Below are 18,707 nucleotides of genomic sequence, written 5' to 3'. Positions count from 1 at the left end.
TTTGCAGTGAATTATTTCTTTGACTACAGGCACATCTGTTGGTGGTGGTGGCGGCACTAACCCCATGCCTGGTATCATTGGGTTAATTGGAGTGATTCCAGTCATCATGCTAAGGCTTGGATCAAAGCCTGGTACACAGATTGAATCTGTAAATATATAACATAAAATCCTGGCTTATAAATCTTGAAACCACTTGTTACTATTTTCTTGCACAGACAGTTTCGCTTTAGGCTTTTTTTTTTCCAAGCATCACTGTTAAAAAAAGTAGAAGGGAAAAGGGAAAAGGCAGAGCAAGAAGGAGGAGAGAGGGAGAGAGAGAGGGAGAGGGAGAGGGAGAGGGAGAGGGAAGTGCATTTTCAGTGAAAAAAATAAACTGTGCATAAAGAAGGGTATATTACATAATTTAAAACATTAATATGACTGAGTAAAACACAGCACATTAAAATGTAAAACCATGCACCATGAGTATCTGTTATTATCTGGAATGCAATTTTCTGTTTCATAATGCTACTGTGGTGTACACATTGCCTTCTGACCAGAGTGTACAAAGAATATAATTTAACACCGATATGCCCTCTCCATCTAATTGTCAGACAGATTTATCACAACATAGCCTTCTTACATAAGTGACCTTGATTTACGAACACTACAGAGAAAGATCCATTTCTGGCTGTTTTACAGAAGTGTAGTTAGCCAAGACTTCTAACTATTTTACCCTGGAATATAAAGTTTCAGCTGCATAGAATGGGCTCTTTTTGAACCTTGGAATTAATTCCTTCTTGTCCTGTTATTTAATTGGATTAGTAGATTCTCTTCAATAGGTATTATTAAAATATACCACTACAGACCCATAAAGTAAAATGCATATTTGGCAAACGTTACTCTTTCTCCTTCCTGATCTCTTTGCCAAGACTTCCATACATATTATTTAAAGCCGAAAGATTTACTGGGGAGCACCAGTGCTGTAACACCAAGAATTGTAATAAGCAGATGTTTCAGATGAACTGAGAGCCAACTTCTGAAATTTGCTTTCGTTAAAAACAAGGCTTTGGGTTTCTTGAGGCATAATGAATAAAATATTTTGAGAGACCGATGTCTTTGTTGGCTTAACACTGCTGCTATTTGGCATCATCAATTATTTAAAAGAAGAGAGTTACTTTGGTGTTCTACAGGTTTTCTGCTGAGTTTTCTGGCTAGCAACTAGAAAGTATTTAATGATACATGTAAACACAGGGTTTGGTAGCTCGGGAGCTTGTTTGTTTTGAAGAAGCAAAGAGGGAAACGACTCCTTCTCTAGGATTTTTTTTTAATATATATATTTAGGAAATTTGTGCTACATTTGCTACAAGGCAGCATGATCAACGGAATGTGACCAGAGAGGCCTGTTTTTTCATCCTAAACCTGCTGCTCGGAAGCTATGTGACCCTGGGTCAGCCCGCTGACCTTTCTGTATCTTAATTTCTGCATCTGCAAAACAGGTACAATAATACTCACTTACTGGTGAGGATTAGCTCACATTTTTACAGCACTTTGCAGGTGTAAAACACTTTGTGGGGGCTGAAAATTAGCATTATGATTCCTGTGAAACACCCATAATCATCTTCTCCAGGAAAGACAACTGAGGATTGAGAACCTCTACTCCAGTAGAGCTTGTATCTGTCTCGGCTGCATGCTCCCTGCTCTCCACGCGCTGACTGTGAGCCTTCATCACTTTCAGGCAGTTCTGTATAACAAGCGTAGCAAGCGCACAGCAAGCAAGGATTTGCTTTAGGCTTATTGAAGACTAGTATTAATGAAAACGCATGATATTACATTACTTTTTTTTTAATAAGTGGGCTTATGAAAAAGGATTTTCTCTGGGTGTGATGCTTTTTTCCAATATCAATGTATATGCAATGCTTTTCAGATTAAGCTTTGAAACTCGGAGGCTGCCATTTATTCCACGGGATGCAGTGGTGGACGTATTAAATATTCACGGCTAGTGAGTGCTGGGAGATAAAGTCAGAGGTGAAAGGGCAACATACAATTCAAAGAAGTCCTTAGGCTATGCTAATTTGCTTGATCTCATTTTTAAAAGTCAGACTTCTGACAGTCACAGTAGGCCATCCTGTGCAGCCTTCTCCTGCTGTGGGTGGAAGTTCACCATTACTACTCGCTGCTAAAGCGGCCCGCAGAGCTCTGTGGCATGCAAAGTGGAGCACCACAATATCACTCAATGCGTGGTGTCATACCAATCTTCTCCTAGGATCAGGGAAAACTGGGACTGGAAAGATGTCGAGGGAGGCATCTCGTCCATCTCTGTGGACAAATGTAGGATCAGCTACAGTCCTAGCCAGATACAAAATTTCATATTAAATCCAATATCCATAGTAGACCCACAGCATTCTGAGTCAAGGATGGAGCAGGTGGAAACGTACGAGAAGATGGACCGAAGGCCAAGTTCTCCCTGTCCTGTATGCCTCTTTCAGGTCCTATGTGACAGCCAAGGAAAAACATCGTCATCTGGTGACTGCTACCATGAGTTATATTTAACCATTGCTGTTCTCTCTTTAAGACAACTAGATATGTTTCAGTTTCTCTACAAGAGTAGCAAACTCTGCCTAAACCACAGACACATGCTCTCACTCAAAGGAAAGACAGCAGGTTTCAATAAGGTACAGTTTTCTGAATATTCCTTTGGCAATGGTGAAGATACAGAGAAAAACAAATCTGAAGGAGATGGCAACAAGGAAACTCATGTCTACAAACACTGCTAACATGGCCTCAAAAGGGAGCTGAGAGGAAGAGCTTTTAGGTTGCATGCCAATCAAAGCAGGTTTGTGATTTAAGTGGAAGAAAATTATTTGCCACTAATTCCTGCCACGTTCAAGGAAATGTGACTTTGTAAGTAACTTTGCCTGTGTTAAATAAGTACATGGCTTTGTCATCGGTTTCTTTTACAGCTGGAATCAATCTACAACAGCACGAGCAGAGTGCTGGGGGCCAACACCCCCGAAACGTCCTTCCAGGTGTGCTGGGACTTCATGCCTCCAGAAGGTGACTGTGCTGAGGTGTATTGAAGAGGACTGAGTCAATAATTCTTGAAATCTAATTCCATATCTTGCAGGCACTAATCGAAACCCCACTAAGGTCAATGGCAAGACTACTGAAGGCATGGACAGCTTTTAACCAGGACCAGGTTTGTTTTCTCTGTCCTCTTGAATAAGTTGCTTCAGTTTCCCAATGTGTTAAATTGAGAATGAAATGCTTTTATACATCACATGAGCACTGAGAGGATGCACAAGTACCATTTGTAGAGCAACCTGGAAATGAAACTAATTCTCTGGATACTAAAACCTATTACTACGCATTGCAGTGATGGAAAATTCAGCTGGATTTCTGAACAGTGAAGGTCTTGTTCAGACCCCCGAAGAGATTGGTGGTGCTTGCATCTACAGAGAAGCTGATACATGCCACCTGCATACTGCTGACAAACCACGAAGAGAGCCTACACAAGGGATGTCCAAAGGAAATACTGGTATGGACTCTGAGGTGCAGAGAAAAAGGAACTGATAAAGTCACTGGAAAGGAAAGTCAATAAATTTGCCACATCTGTGATAGGATCCAGAAAAATCCCAAGTTTAACTATATTAATGCTTCTGAGTGGTGCAATAATAGAAGTTGGATATATAGCTCTTGTTTAGGGACAGGGGGCAATCATCTATCAGCATCGCCACTGCAGTCTGCTCCACACGCTGGCATAATGCCTATTTGGAGCAGGACCAGGACACCAGAGTTAGAGCTAGAGACAACTCCTGTTGAACTTAGTGGTAAGTTTGTTGGTCTTCAGAATCAAAGATACTGATAGAGTTATGCAGGATTACAAAAAATGGGAATCAACCCTGCCCCTGTACTTTTTTTAACAGATCCATTTGGATACATGATTATTAAGACATTGTAGACATGAATATGCTACATTAAACACAGACAAATACATTAAATTTACATACTACACATCTGAAGAGTCAAACAAGTAATATTTTATGCTTTCAGTGATCATAGCATTATTTTTAAAGGGATCTATACATATATTTATGCAGCTAGGTAAGGGTTTATGATCTCTTGGAATTACAAAAAACAACTTGGCAGAAGAGAGAAAGTTTACATTTGAAAAGTGTTAATAAATAATTACTAAATGAAATCATTAAAATGAAAAGTAATCAGAGATGATAAAGAATTTTAAGAATAGAAAAGAACATGTTGCTCAAGTTAGAGCCCCTGTGGATACTATATATAAGGCTTGAATATTCACACATTTGTACAAGAAAGTAAAAGCAATGAACATCAACATTTTCAAATCTACGTTCTGCCTAAACTTGGCACAATGAGTTAATTCCTGTTTCATCTAATAAGAAATTGGCATGGTGGAGAACAATGAAAACCTCTGAAGAACAAATATCTGGAATTGGCAGTCAGAGAGGCAAGAAGAAAAATCTTCTTGAACACTTGGAGTAGTTTTTAAAGCTCCGTTTTCTTTCAAGTACAATATAGGAAGAACAAAATGTTTCACATGAAATCTTTGGGTCTGGAAAAAATAGAAGAACAATAAAATCCCTTTAAGGATAACTATATTCTAACACAGTACATCGTGTAAAACAATTGCTTTTATTAGTCTGCATTTTGAGAGTGCAGGAGCAACTTTGTCATCCATAAAAATAGCTACACAATCTTGGAGAAGCATCCTCCTTTCCTTCTTTGGCAACGGTTGCTGTCTGAATCACCTTCTGTTTTTGCCCAAATAACTCCTGCCAACTGTGCTTTTGCGGATTGCACTCCATCACCAATACTAAGTTACCACCCCATTTCCACCAGCCCTTACTACAAGTTATATATCTGCTCAATATTACTTTTTAAGGGTATAACCCCCTATATGATTCTCAGTATTAGCCCTTAGATGTGTCATTTGTTTTGCCTGCAACTGTCAGTCGTTTCTGTGGTGTTTTATGACAGCTGCCAAGTTGTATTTCTGTTGGATGCATAAGAACACCCATGTGTGCAAACACGCATTTGTTTGTGTGCCCCTACTCGCACGCATGGAAGGTTTCCAGCACGGACAACAGGCAGCCTGCTGGTGGCTACAGTGCTCAGATGTGCTGGTCGAACACACAGAGAGACGGTGAGTGGTGAAAACAATGATCTGAATGCAAAATAGCTAACCAAAATAAAAGACATTGAAAGGGTCCCCATGGCCTGGGAGTGATAATTTTACACCTAAGAAAAACAGTCTATTTTTTGCTAGGGTTGAAAGACAAAAAAAGATCTGGTTCCAGGAATGGAGTTGCCTGCCAACATGCACTGCAAGGATTAGGACAGTCCAGGCAGCAGCTGGTAATAAATGTAGTAAGACACTCGTTAAATTTTGGTTTCTGTGGAAATAAAAACTTCTGGAGACTAGAGATTTGATTGTGTACTTCAGAAACACCATTGCTAAGTATTTCGAGACTGAACATAGAGTTGATTTTTAAAAGCTGAGATTTAAGTTTTCCTGAAGAAGTCTGTCTCCCTTAAAACAAATATGTAATTGTTTATATATATATATACACACAGACACATATATAGGGGATTACATATTACTTGGCAGTAGCAAAGAAAGAGTAGCTTTTTTTTTTCCTCAAATGAAGGAAGAACCTTATTAGAATAAGAAAAAGGTTGTTATTCTAAAAACTTCTTGTGTTTTTATCTAAAATTCTCCCTCAAAACTCTTTGCCTGCCAACATGCACTGCAAGGATTAGGACAGTCCAGGCAGCAGCTGGTAATAAATGTAGTAAGACACTCGTTAAATTTTGGTTTCTGTGGAAATAAAAACTTCTGGAGACTAGAGATTTGATTGTGTACTTCAGAAACACCATTGCTAAGTATTTCGAGACTGAACATAGAGTTGATTTTTAAAAGCTGAGATTTAAGTTTTCCTGAAGAAGTCTGTCTCCCTTAAAACAAATATGTAATTGTTTATATATATATATACACACAGACACATATATAGGGGATTACATATTACTTGGCAGTAGCAAAGAAAGAGTAGCTTTTTTTTTTCCTCAAATGAAGGAAGAACCTTATTAGAATAAGAAAAAGGTTGTTATTCTAAAAACTTCTTGTGTTTTTATCTAAAATTCTCCCTCAAAACTCTAGAGTCTGCCAGTGTCTTTATCCTCATGGCAGTCTCCTTTTTTCTGTATCATCAATTAAGAATGAATATTTAGCTGCAAGCCAGAGATCAAGGTTGGATCACTGTTTTCCCTGGTCATTCAAATCTTACCATCTTCAGGGCTTCAGGAAGCTTTTGGTGGAAGTGACTCATTTGGTCAGTATTATAGGGCTTTTCTCAATGTAACAAGCCTTCCTCACTGGGAAAAAAGAAGACAGAAGTGGGAGTGGCAGTAGGGTATCAGATCACTGATGTCCCAAGAAGATGTGCCAATTTAATTTGGTGTTGATCCTGCTGGAGGAGCCCAGTTGTGGAGCACTGCAATCAGCCCCAAAGAGCCAGACCTTGGAATGCAGCAGCGTGGCAGCTACCGGCATCTTCCAGTACATTGCCTTGTCCAGTTTAGACATCATTAAACTTCTAGACTTCTCTGTTGCTAAAATAGATGCTGGATTGTCTGGTAAACTTCCAGACACATTCCAATAAACAAAGGTGGGGGGGAAAAAAGTCTGAGAGCTCTTCCATTTGACCAGCATAACCATTATCATCCTCCCTCAGAGCCAAGACCATCTGAATGTGGCAAGTAGCAGATGCCCAGAGAATCAGAATAGGTAGGCTGATAAAGAACAAGTTATTTTTAGCTCGTATACATTGAGTGCTTACATATTGCCAGTGGTAGAGATCACAACTAAACAATCCTTTCTAGCAGGCACCTATTCCACATGACTTGATTTATACCTTTTCACTAAATCCTGCTGTGCACTTATTTATATTTGGAATCCGTTGGAACCTGTTTATACCTCTGGCTTTCACAGTGTGCTGGTATTAGGGTAGTAACTGAGTGGGGAAACGTGCTTCCTTTGCTTTGCTAAAACAAGGTATTTGGCAGTTCCAGGCATGCCTTCTAGTTCTTTCATCCTGAGAAATCATGAATAGCTGTTCTTTATTCACCTTATCCACAAGATTACAAATTTATTTCTGCTTTTATATTTTGCCATCTGTTTGGCAAGCAATCTTTGTCTCTGTAGAGCTGCTCCAAAGGAATATGGATATGGAACCTCTGACTGTGACCCCTTTTAAAATCCTGAGAAGGTAACAGCATGGGCAGAGATCTCTTTGTAGGTGCTCATCTAGCCCTGAATTTTTGAAGGACTAAATACTAAAGACATGAGCAGATGCCCTTAAATAAGCACTGCACAAACACAATCGATGAAGGACCATGCGGGCACAGGACTCCTGCAGGAACAGGAGTAAGGCCTGTAGCATCAACATGCACGTGTGTGTGTGCGCGCGCGTGTGCGTGTATGTGTATATTTGGAGGAGTGGAAAGGAATGAATGAAGGAGGGGCAGGAAATCACCTCCTTGACCTCCAGCTTTCTCAGTTGGCCAGGGGATCCATCTTAACACCATTCAGCAAGAGCTATATTCTGTGAAGCAGAGCCTGGATTGTAGCAAAAGCAAGCCTCTAAGGGAATTTTGACAAAAACGGGGGCTGAGGGGGAATCCAGATGAATGTTTCTCATTAATAATCAACCAAGCAATAATTTATATAAGCTCTGCAGTGTCTGCCAGACCCACTCCATAAACAAAGCCCTTGTAGCATCATCAAAACACTTGCCACTTGAAAATTACTTCTATGAGACATATATCACTGACAAAGCTTTAGGGCTGTATTACTGTACTTTTGCTTTTTTGAAGAAAGCGCTGTGTCTGCACAGAGGAATAGTTTACAGCAGACAATCCCAAAACTTTAGATGCTGTTCCTCAGAGCTGGTTATGCTGTAGCTGAAAACGCTAAAAGCAAATCTGGCCTCCTCTTGATCCCTGCCCACAAAATCACATGACAAACACTATATTTAGAGCAATATACATGACAAAGACTAAATTAAAAAAAAACCACCTTCTCTTTTTACAAGCAAATCATGGGATGAATCACTCCTGGTTCATCCTTTACTGTGGCAGCGCTTGGCACAACAGGACCCCAATCTTGTTTAGAGCTTCTAATGCAATGCAAATAATAGGAGAGAATAGCATATAATAATAATAATACAACAAAGTGTTACCACAATAGATGCCACTCTCCTCCTAAGATGCAATTTCAACACTGTCGTGTAAAGAAATCTACAGTGTCCTTGTAATGTTATTTCTATTACTCCTTCTGCTTATGGATAGCCATCAGTGACAATTTGACCTCAAAGGGGTCTCAGACCCCTGCCCATGGTGAATCTATTTTGTTTCCCCTTAGAACAGCTCTGCAAAGAAGTACCTGACAGGCAAGCCTGAGAATGAGCTGGAAAACTCAGGACTTGATATTGAGGGAGTCTGATGGCAGTTTGTCAGTTTTTCACGGCTGACAGCTGCATGTGTAAGAAGCTAAAGTCAGAAAAAATCGACTAATCTTAGTCTCCATCCACAATCAGCTGCTCTTCCATGTGTAAAACCCCATTGCCATTGCAGTGGAAACTTGTGGAGGTGAAAACTGAAGGGTGAAAAAGCAGAAAAATAGGAAAGAAGGAAAAAGATAAAGAGAAAAATCAAAAGAAATGCAGAGAAGGAGGTGTAGGAGAGGGAAAGATGAAGAGACAACAGTATTGCCTGGAACCTCTGTGTCATGGGTCCATGCTATCCACAGGCTGTTTTGACCAGTGCCGTGATTTTGAAGGACTCATGAGTTTATAGCACCTCACGATGTCCACAGTGCTGACCAAAGTCCCCGCTGCTTAAGAACACTCCATGCAGTAGGAACAATGGGCTTCTTCCATCCCCTCATCAATAAATCACTTCCTCGTATGGGGTCAGTCACAAGTTGATTGTGAAGAAAATAACAAAACTGCAAATTCTACACACTGCCAGCCGATCCCCAGTTGATAGTTCCAAAGCTGGTTTGTAAAAATACGGGACGGCCAATATGCAAGATGCAATGTAACCATTGCTTATACAATGTAAAATGTGCAGAGCTGTTATTTCCTGACTTTTACAAGTCTTTCTGCATTCACTAAACACTGCTTGGGATAACCCTCTCCAATTTTGTACTTCTTCATTCCATTTCTCCAGTTTTGGACTCATCATGGTGGGCTATTCATGAGGCTAGCCTTAGCCAAACAAAGTAGCCTCTCTAAGTTCCCTCCTTTGGAAGCGGTTCAATCTGTTTGCCTAATGAACCTCTTCCTAAAGTAAAACTTTGCTGTGTTCCTTGAAAACGAGATCACCTTTCACCTCAAAGCTCTAGAAGATGAGAAAAGAAATAAATAAAACATGATTATACGGCCTAGGAACTGTTAATGGATTTTTCTTTGCTTGATATCTAGGAAAGTGCTGTATTCCAGAAATTTGAGAGGCACTTGTGTGGGCACAAAAAGAAAAAAAGGTTATTGGAAGATATAAGCACCTAAGTAGATGTAAATGAATACTGAAAAGAAGTTGGAGGAATAGGAAAAATTTCAATTCCCAAGCTAGGCTAATACTGAAATATAACCCTTGTTAACAGATGAAACATAAAAAGCCTCCAATGTGTAAAAGATGGTAAAATACCATCTTCTGGATATTAATGTGACCTCAGAGAAAATGGGGGGGAAAATGAAATTCAGACATTCCATTGGACATTTCCCAAATGATAACAAAAGGGATTCATTTTTCTCATGAATCATGAAAGAAGTTTTGGCTATTAAACTGGAGTTACCGTGTGGATCCTTGAATCTGTGGAATGCATACAAACACTCTCCTTGCCTTTCCAGGGTCACAGGAGTAACAACGGCCTTGCCAAAACTGGAAAGAAGCTGTACAGTCCAGAAAGGCGTATCACCTGCGTGGGCAAGTTCTCACAGAAACACAAGAAAAATTGGGCTCTGTCAGACTGAAGAATCCTTCTAGCCCTCTAGCCCAGAAACCTGCCTCTAATAGCAAATGCCTAATTTTGTTTAGTACTAGAACAGGACAATCCTGAAGCAAAACCTCCATATAATGAACTCCCAATCTCCAGTACTCTGCAGCTCAGGGGCTTCCTAAGCCAGAGGAAGTTCTGTGTCTCCTTCAGGTTTATTTTTTGATGAAAATATCGATGAGCTTGACTGCATGCGATGTATTTCTCTTGGTGTCATTACTGGAGATGACAGAAAGTTGTCCTGTGAAATCAGCTGGAAAATCTTTAGTGATGATATTTCAAAGTTTTAACCAAGTTATTCTATGTGCATGCTTCTCCTTTAAAAGCCTGAGCAAGCAGGCATAAGAGAGACTTTAACTATAATGTTAAATGATTGTTCCTGGTACTATTTTCCTAGTTTCTTTCATGTTAAATCATTTAAATAGCAGGGTGCAAATTCCTAAAAGGGTAATTATACTAGATGTAATAAAGATTTGCTGTTTATAAATGAATGCAGTAAGAAATCTTGATATTTTGCATTTCCTCTACTAGAACTGTTTGACCTCCATACAGTTTATGGCAGTAACTTGTAGGACAATATTTGAATGCTCTGTGCATGGTCAGAATACCTGTTGGATTTGAATTTGATTAACTAACTGTTGAGTAAGTAATAAGTGGTACTTGGTGAATTAATAAACTGTTTATTGGTTAAGAATTAACCAAGAATCCTATCTTGAGAAATACTATGCTACATAAAACATGATCTGAAAAGAAGCCAGAGTTGATAGCAGCAAGTAATGCTCCTGAGTGTCTATAAAACGAGCTGTCTTAATTAAACTCCAATGCACTACGATAAAGCTATTTTGTTAGACTTTGGCTTTAAAAGCCACCTAGCACCTCAGCAAACTGAAAACATTCCTCTGTGCTTAGCTCTCACTGCAAATACAGAGTGTTAGTTACTACAGCTCTTCAGGACCACGAGAAACCATTAAGCTGCTTTACAGAGGTAGGCATCTTAGCTAATGGCAGACTCAGGCCATGGGCAGCGTATCTCCATCCAAAACAGAAGGGTTTGTGAGTTCACAGGGGTCTCAGCCAGGTATGGCCTGAGGACTGGGTAGGCATGCGGGGAGGAAGAGAGTGAGCTGTGGTGATGAGAGAGCTTGCACATAGACGTAGATGACAAAGGATGTCAAATCTGACACAAGGAGTGACTTAAAGAACAAGCATTTTGCATTGAGGAGTATGGGATGTAAAGTCGTATAAACCAAGAGAATGGAAAGTACCATGCAAAGTATGATTCCTTCTACATTCAAAAGAGGAAGAATGGCAAAAAAGACAATGGAATTGAGCCACAGTGCTCAGGCAACCATCTCTTCTCCAGCTTTGGATAACCCGCAACACCCTCAGCTTTGGACTATCTGCAACACCCTCAGTTTTTAGCTAGACACCTGCCAGAAGGGAGGGTAATAAAGCGTGCTAGACAAAAATGGAGTATGTTGCTTACGAAACAGGAGATTTTTTTTTTATCCTTTCCATTGTTACACCTGTGATTTGACCTGTGTTCTCAAACACAAACAAATAAATAGAAAAGATTAAATAAATATAAGCTATACGCTTCCACATGTTAGCATTGTCTTGATCTGCAGCTGATAAGTTCATGAATGTAATACTGTGCTTGAGCTAAAAGTATTTAGAATGATAGTTTTCGAAACATCTCTTCATTAGCTAAGGCTTCCTTTGACAACCTCTTCCTTTCTCAAATTTTGCAGGGTTTGAAAATTTCCTGATGCATTCGCTGCAATTCAAGATAATGTTTCAACTTCCCTTTCCATCTATGAATCTGACTGATCGTTTTTAGATCTTGATAATATAAGCACAAGGGCCCTCTCAGCTCTCTGAAGTGCCTATTTTAGGCAGCCAGACTCAATGGTCAAACGGCCGGCAATGGTGGTAACTAGAGTACTCTTCATGGCTGGTACAGAAATCCCAAATGGGATAACCCTAACTTCATAATAAAACAATTCCCCTTCTTCAACACAGTGTTTGAGTACAGTAATTATTCCATTTAGAAGAGGCTTGACATTAAAACAGCGTCAGGAGAGTGTGCATCACACTAAGGTAAATAAGGGTAGTCCATATGTCTGAAAGCTGTTATTTCAGCCTTTCAGCAGACTTAGACAGACGTTTCTGCATCCTTTGACATCTGGGTCACAACCGTAAAGTTTTGCAGCACAAGTACAATAATTATAACATTATAACTAGCTTTTTCAGCTCATCTCCATTCCTTTTGAATCTCCCACAGAGCAGAAAACCCTTCTCTCCACCATCTGGGCACATCTCTAGTACAAGGAAGGTCATCAGCAGCTAGAGATGACAGAGTAGCCAGCTGCTCTGCAGGCCTCCCTCCCCGGGGCCTCAGTACCGGCAGCCATTATCAATGGAACGGTGAGGACTAATAATCCTTGATTTTGGCAAATAGCCCAGGGGAAGCCAGCTGGGATGGGTTAAATCGTCCTGAGGTTCTTTTAAGTTACTCTGGGAGATGTGCAGGGCAGTGCACTGAACTGGGTTAATGCTTTTGGCCCCCAGTGACTCATTCCATCTCTCCTGTCTCTCACAGCAAGAAGAAATGCATGCTTCAACTAATAATAAACCAGCGCTGAGCATGTGGAGAACACCGTGCCAAATATCAAACAGCTGGGGCTCTCTGGCCAGCCATTAGCTAGCCCAATCACAGCATTGCCTGAAGTCTTCAAGAAAAGAAGTGAAAATAAGACGGGTAAAAAAGAAACTTCCAAATCAACCGGAAAAAAAAAATCTTAGAACATTTGTATAAAGCTGTTGTGTCTTGTCAAGGAGTTTATTATGACATAACTTTTATTTCCTAACAAACACAAACCTCTCATCATGTTCTTCACCAAAAAAAGGGACTAAAAAGATGAGTGCTTACAGGAGGAAGAAGGAATCTCTCCAAGAATGCTTCCATCTCTGTACCTCCAAAATAGCTTAAAATACAGGCATTGCTCTTGGCTGTCTTTCAGCATGGGAAAAAAAAAAGTGTTATATTTTTCCTTAGAAAGTAGCAATCTTGATGACATTCTTACAATGTCATATTTCATTATCTCGTTTAACAAGGAAAAGATGTTGTTTGAAAAGAAATCAGGAGTCTTTATAAATGAACAGCATACTTCAGGAAGCAGAGTGAGACACTGTGTGCACAAAATTAGTTCAACTTGTATCCCGATCAAGGAAGAATCCAGGCTTTGCATCTCTTGTGCGTAACACATTTTAATTTAGATTATATTAGTGGTTGTATGCAAAACTTGTAACTTAAAATTCTTGCTGCTAGAAAATTTCATCTGTAATTTCTGGCAGCCTGCACCAAAGGTTCATCTGCTAATACTTCAGGGCAGCGAACTAAAGTCATAGCAATTTCACACACGCTTACATGCAGAACCTACCCCACCATTCAGAAATGAAATTAGCCTTTTTTGGTATTTACAATTTATTATCAGAACACTCTACACATGACTCTCTGACATTACTTTCAAGAAAGATGCAGGTTTATAAACACCAAGAACAGAAGAGACATTCATTATTTCAAGAAGTATCCATTTTTTTGCAAATTAAAGTTAAAACCAAATGATGTCAGACAGACTTTGTTTCAAATTATAGTGATTCTTTATCCCATTTTTAGGGAAAATGCATTACTTCATAACATTTATGGGCTAGAAAATGTTATCCACATTAAGATGCTTCTTTTGCCTCACCATGTACATTTCCACAGCTAGGGTTCTGTGAACAGTATTATAATAATACATTTTTGCAGAGTTTTTTACATCAACTATAAAAATATGTTCCAGGATGAAAATTGGCAGTGTTGGTTCTCAGTTCAAGGATACATGATACTATTGTTCTTAATATATTTTTAACATCTTTTTCCAATATGAAAAAGAAACCCCAACTCAAACTTCCTTCACATACTTTGTTAAGCATTTTTTTAAAAGGTGTCAAACTACAAACTCTAGTAGTGGGGCAATATAAAAATAACGTACAAAACTTGCAGCTTGCAAATGTATTGGGGAAAAAGGTGTAGTTGTATTTGACATTCAATGTACAATAAATGCAGCATAATTGAACAATGCTCAATAAATAGTGTGTAATTATTTAAGCTTGCAAAAAGTCTTTGCCAAGGTCCTTCCCAAGAGGCTGTCAAAGAAACTGTGCAGGCATAAAGTGAGAGGCAAAGTCTTGTCATGATTGATGCAGATCAGAAGCCGGCCAAAGAGACCGGAAAACCAAGGAAGAAACAAGCACTTTCCATCTGAAATGAGCGGTGTGATTGGAGGTAACGTGTTGATAATTGTATTGCAAAGAGAGGGAGTAATGTTATAGCAAAACCCACAAAAGACATACGATTGATTGCCTGGAAAAAAACATATATATCAAGAGGCATTTTAGAGGAACCAACCACAAGGAAGGTGGATGGGCACAAGGATGTCAGTGCTAACAAATCCCAAATGAGGCTTTTAGCAGAGGATGGGCAGAATGGCTCTTGCAGTAAAGGTCTAGCAGTGTGGCACTGCATCGAAGGGGCCAGGGAAGCCAATTAAAGGTTAGCCTGGATAAGGGACAAGAGAAAAAAGTATGGGAAAAATACTGCAAGCCTCTTAGAAAAGCCAGACTCTCACCTGACATGCCATGTTCTGAATTAGTCACCCCATCCTCCCCAAGCAATATAAAAGCACAGCAGAAACAGGATAACGAGTATCATCAGGAACATTACAAAGTAGCTCATAGGAACCACCGCCGAAAAAGCCTCGGATTGCTCACTGGGGAAAAGAGGCAGTTTTGTAGGAGCATTACAAAGCTCATGAATTTTACAGAGGGCGTAGGTGGACAGGTTCTGTGGACTCCGCGCCATGATACAAAACTGGGAAGCATTTAGTGAAATAAATAAAGAGGTTGTAAATGAAGAACAGGTAGGCGGAAACACTTCTTAATTGCAACAAGCAATTACTCCCCTGGAACTTCATGTTATGTAAAACTTAACTGAAGGAAGACCTTCTCAGAATTAAAGTATAAAGAAAGAAAGAAAGAAATACAGACAAAAACACACACAGAAATACATCAGAGACCTTAGACAACAAAAGTGTTCAAAATGATAAAACAGGAGGCAGGGCTGCTAAGGTCATCTATTATTAAAATCGTCTGACACTTCCTATTGCAACACCCTGTTGTCAGTTGCTTTTAGCTTTGCCAATCATTAACAGTTTGGACTGAAATTTGACACGTCGAATATCTGCCTGAGGCTGAAATACTCTGAAAAATTTTAGTCTGAACAATCCAACTGCTGCACAGACAGAGCCAGAGAAAAGTACTTGGTTTTTTTTTATTTCATGTTAAAAAATTTGGTGTTCTGTCTCGGCAGTTGTAGCCCCTCCAGACTTTGGAGCGAGGATGTAATATTTCAGAAGTGAAAAGCCTTTGCATTGTAGCGGTAATATTTGCCATTCTCTTTAAACTTTACCTGAAAATTCAGGCAAATTATGCCTTTGAATGAAATTATATTCACTCATACTCTGAAAAATAGATCTATTTTTGGCTTTAATAGCTGAAATCACAAAGGATTACATCTTCCACGAATGTGCTGGATTACGTTTGCACCTCTATTCTGCAACCAAGGAAGGAGTTAAAGCAGAAAGAGCTCAGCTATTATCAACGTTTGAAATTATTTGTTCCAGCTTTTTAAAACTTGAAACCTAAAGTTGCCTTCTACTTCTGTGCTCTTTTTGCCTTCAGTCTGCGACGTTTCCAGCTTAGCCAGTGAGGATGAATCTAACCTTGTGACACTTGCTGAGATCAGAGTGGTTAAATCAGAACATTGTCTGAGCAGCTTGATTCTCCTAAAAGCCTGTCAGATCTGGAGCAGCTAATTGGGTCTTGCCCCATATGTTCTGCCTGCAATTTTTCCAGCAACTGAACACGGAGCGCAACAGAGCCAGCAAGCAGATTTTTCCCAAGTTTTGCTATTCTTGTCTCTCTCCTCACTTACGGGGAAAAATATCTTTCATGCCGATCCTAGGACAGGTTTGCAAAGTTCTGAAATTTTGGCTTTTTTCGCTCACTGGCCATTTAATTTGAAACATCTCCACTCTGCAGGAGCTTTGAAGGGAAACAAACTTTTCAGACTATAATCTGCAGTAGGATACATCATGACTAGGATGTATCTAGTCAACTCTGAACCAGCTGCTAGCTCACCATCCAACACCAGTTTCACCAGGGAGGCAGAAAACAGCTTTTCAAGCAGTAAGTAAGGACCAGGCAGCTGATGGCAGCTTCTTGCAGGTACCCCAGGGCCAAAGAGAGAGCAGGTCAGAGCTGACCATATCACCTACTCTCCCTTGCCCTCCTCTCCATCAGGAGCAGCTCAGCTCACCGTGTTGCTCTGTGATGGGCACAGGAAAAGGCATCTGAGGGGCTGCTGGCAGGAGAGGAGAGAAGGGAAGGTGACTGGCAGTGCCATCAGCTTGGTTAGCATGGGGTAGATGGCATAATATCTGGATGTGGCCCATGCAGCTGGGCTGGTTGAATTCACTAGAGTCAGTAGATTTGAGTCTTTTTTTTTTTTTTTTCCACACCAGCTGAACTGTTTAGCTCTGTGGGTCATGTTCTCAGCTGTACTACAGCTGTATTCAAGGGAGCTTAGAGAAGAGGCTTTTAGCACCTGGGACTGCCAGTGACTGCTTTGTCCTTTGATTTGTGCTGAAGCAGCCTCAGGATAGTTTTGAGTTTTGTGGGGCAGTGGTACTTAATGAAGGCTGCTAATGGGCCACATGCCCTGCCGCCCTGGTCTGCGTAATGCCGGCTCTCAACCACCTTTGCCATGCCGCTGAATTTTCAACCTTTCACATTTTAGGCAGCTTTATAGCTTCTTTGCACTGCTGAAATGGGACAGAAGGACCAGGTTAGAAAAGGTACTTTCTAAGTCTAGCATACGTACTTTAAACTCAAATGATAAATTTGCAGTTTGAAGAGGTTTCCGACTGGCTCCTTTGGTCTCTGGGTTCCAGCACTGAGAGGATTTATGTTTCACACCGTAGTGTAGTTCCAGATATTTAAATCGAGAACATACTCGTCCAAGCTTCACAGGAAAGTATACTACTTCGGATAGAATTATGGCCAGCATCTTTATGTTTTATTGTCACTTAAGCATTAAACAGCTCCATGCCGCCTTGTATAATTCTCAAAACAGTCAGGTTTCTCAGATTAAATGCCAGTCTCACATTATGAAGCAGGTTGTGTTCCTGAGAACTAAATCATAAAATAACTATGGTCCTAGGCCAGGAATTCATGTGTATTATTTTTGTACTCACCTTTTCCAGCATTTCCAGATTATATCATGAACAGCCATGGTCATGGTACCCCTCAAAACATGAATCGACGTCATTCTGAATCACAGATGAGATATAGCCCATCCATCAAAAAAACACCCAACGTGGCAGAAGTAATGCAAAACCTTTCCCACTTTATCTGCCACTTTATAAATTTGACTGCACTTGTCTGAATCTTTTTCCCTAGGGCTTGTTATATTTCAGCAGAATTCTCCTTCATGTTGTGAAGTGAATATGAAAAAGCACAGCGACCAAAATGATGCTCGGCAAAGCTAAAATGCATAGTAACACTGAATCGAAAGGTGAGCAAACCACAGCTTATTAGCATGATTAGCAAGAAAAAGAGTAGGGGAGGGGGGAAGAAAAAAAAAAGCCTCTTCAGGGTAGAAAGATAGAAAATCTCATATATCTCAAAAAGGAAAAAGAGGGATAAAAGAGAGATGACTGATACAATCAAAGATTAAAATGTAAAACACCCAGCAACTCCTTCTTTGACGTTCCCCTTTGAACGCAGTCTACTGCAGAGCAGAATATTCTAAAATAAATATTTTGGACTGAGCTTTGCATCCAGTTCCACCAGTGTGACTCCACTGCTACTAGCAGGACTGTGACAGGGTCCCAGGTGGCAAGGATGAAAACAGAAACTCATTATGGAATGAGAAATGTAAGAATGCTTTGGTGAGAGCACACTCCCTGCAGAGTGTCACGTAAGTAAAAAGAACATTTAAATAATACTGGCCCTTGATCCTCTCAAAAGCTGAGAGCACATTTATTCAGCTCGAATTCCAAAAACCCAGCCACAGCTTATAAAATGTACTTGATCCTTGTGTAAGACCCTTTGGCATTTTCTTTCAGTGAAAAGGTCTCCAGATGTTATTTTTACAGTTCATCTTAAGTAAATGTATGTGTTTAGCTAAACAGGCTTAAGCGCAAGAGCCACCTAAGAGAACAATGATGAAATGCTTGACTTGATTTATGGATCAACTGTCAAACCCTTGTTTATAAACATCTGGCTGGGAAGGTGATTCGAAAAGTTTTTCTGTCAGTGAATATCAGCATAGTAAGCTCTTCTACTTACAGACAGCTCTAAATTGTAAATGTAATTAGTGGAGAAATGGCATCGGAGTGTACATCTAAAGTCACGTTCAGCTTAACCATGCACACAAACCATTCGTTTTACAGCACTGCTAACATGTAAAGTGTAATCATTTGCAACTTCTTAATTAACAAAATACACAAAATATCAGGTTTGGAACCTGAAAGTT

At 39.9% G+C, this 18,707-nt stretch overlaps 1 protein-coding gene across 1 annotated transcript in view; it reads right to left on the bottom strand.

The window, feature by feature from the left end:
- The window catches only part of ENOX1 (ecto-NOX disulfide-thiol exchanger 1), a 155,197-nt gene that overhangs the window by 104,627 nt on the left and 31,863 nt on the right, over window positions 1-18,707 (bottom strand). The window contains exon 4 of the mRNA XM_009322855.1: window positions 3-146. Coding sequence (XP_009321130.1) covers window positions 3-146 — 144 coding nt within the window. The remainder of the gene's footprint in view (window positions 1-2; window positions 147-18,707) is intronic.

Source organism: Pygoscelis adeliae, unplaced genomic scaffold (genome assembly GCF_000699105.1).
Source record: "Pygoscelis adeliae isolate BGI_AS28 unplaced genomic scaffold, ASM69910v1 Scaffold74, whole genome shotgun sequence".
Classification (NCBI taxonomy): domain Eukaryota; kingdom Metazoa; phylum Chordata; class Aves; order Sphenisciformes; family Spheniscidae; genus Pygoscelis; species Pygoscelis adeliae.
Note: the sequence above shows the minus strand (reverse complement) of the source record. Positions and strands in the feature narration are given on the sequence as shown.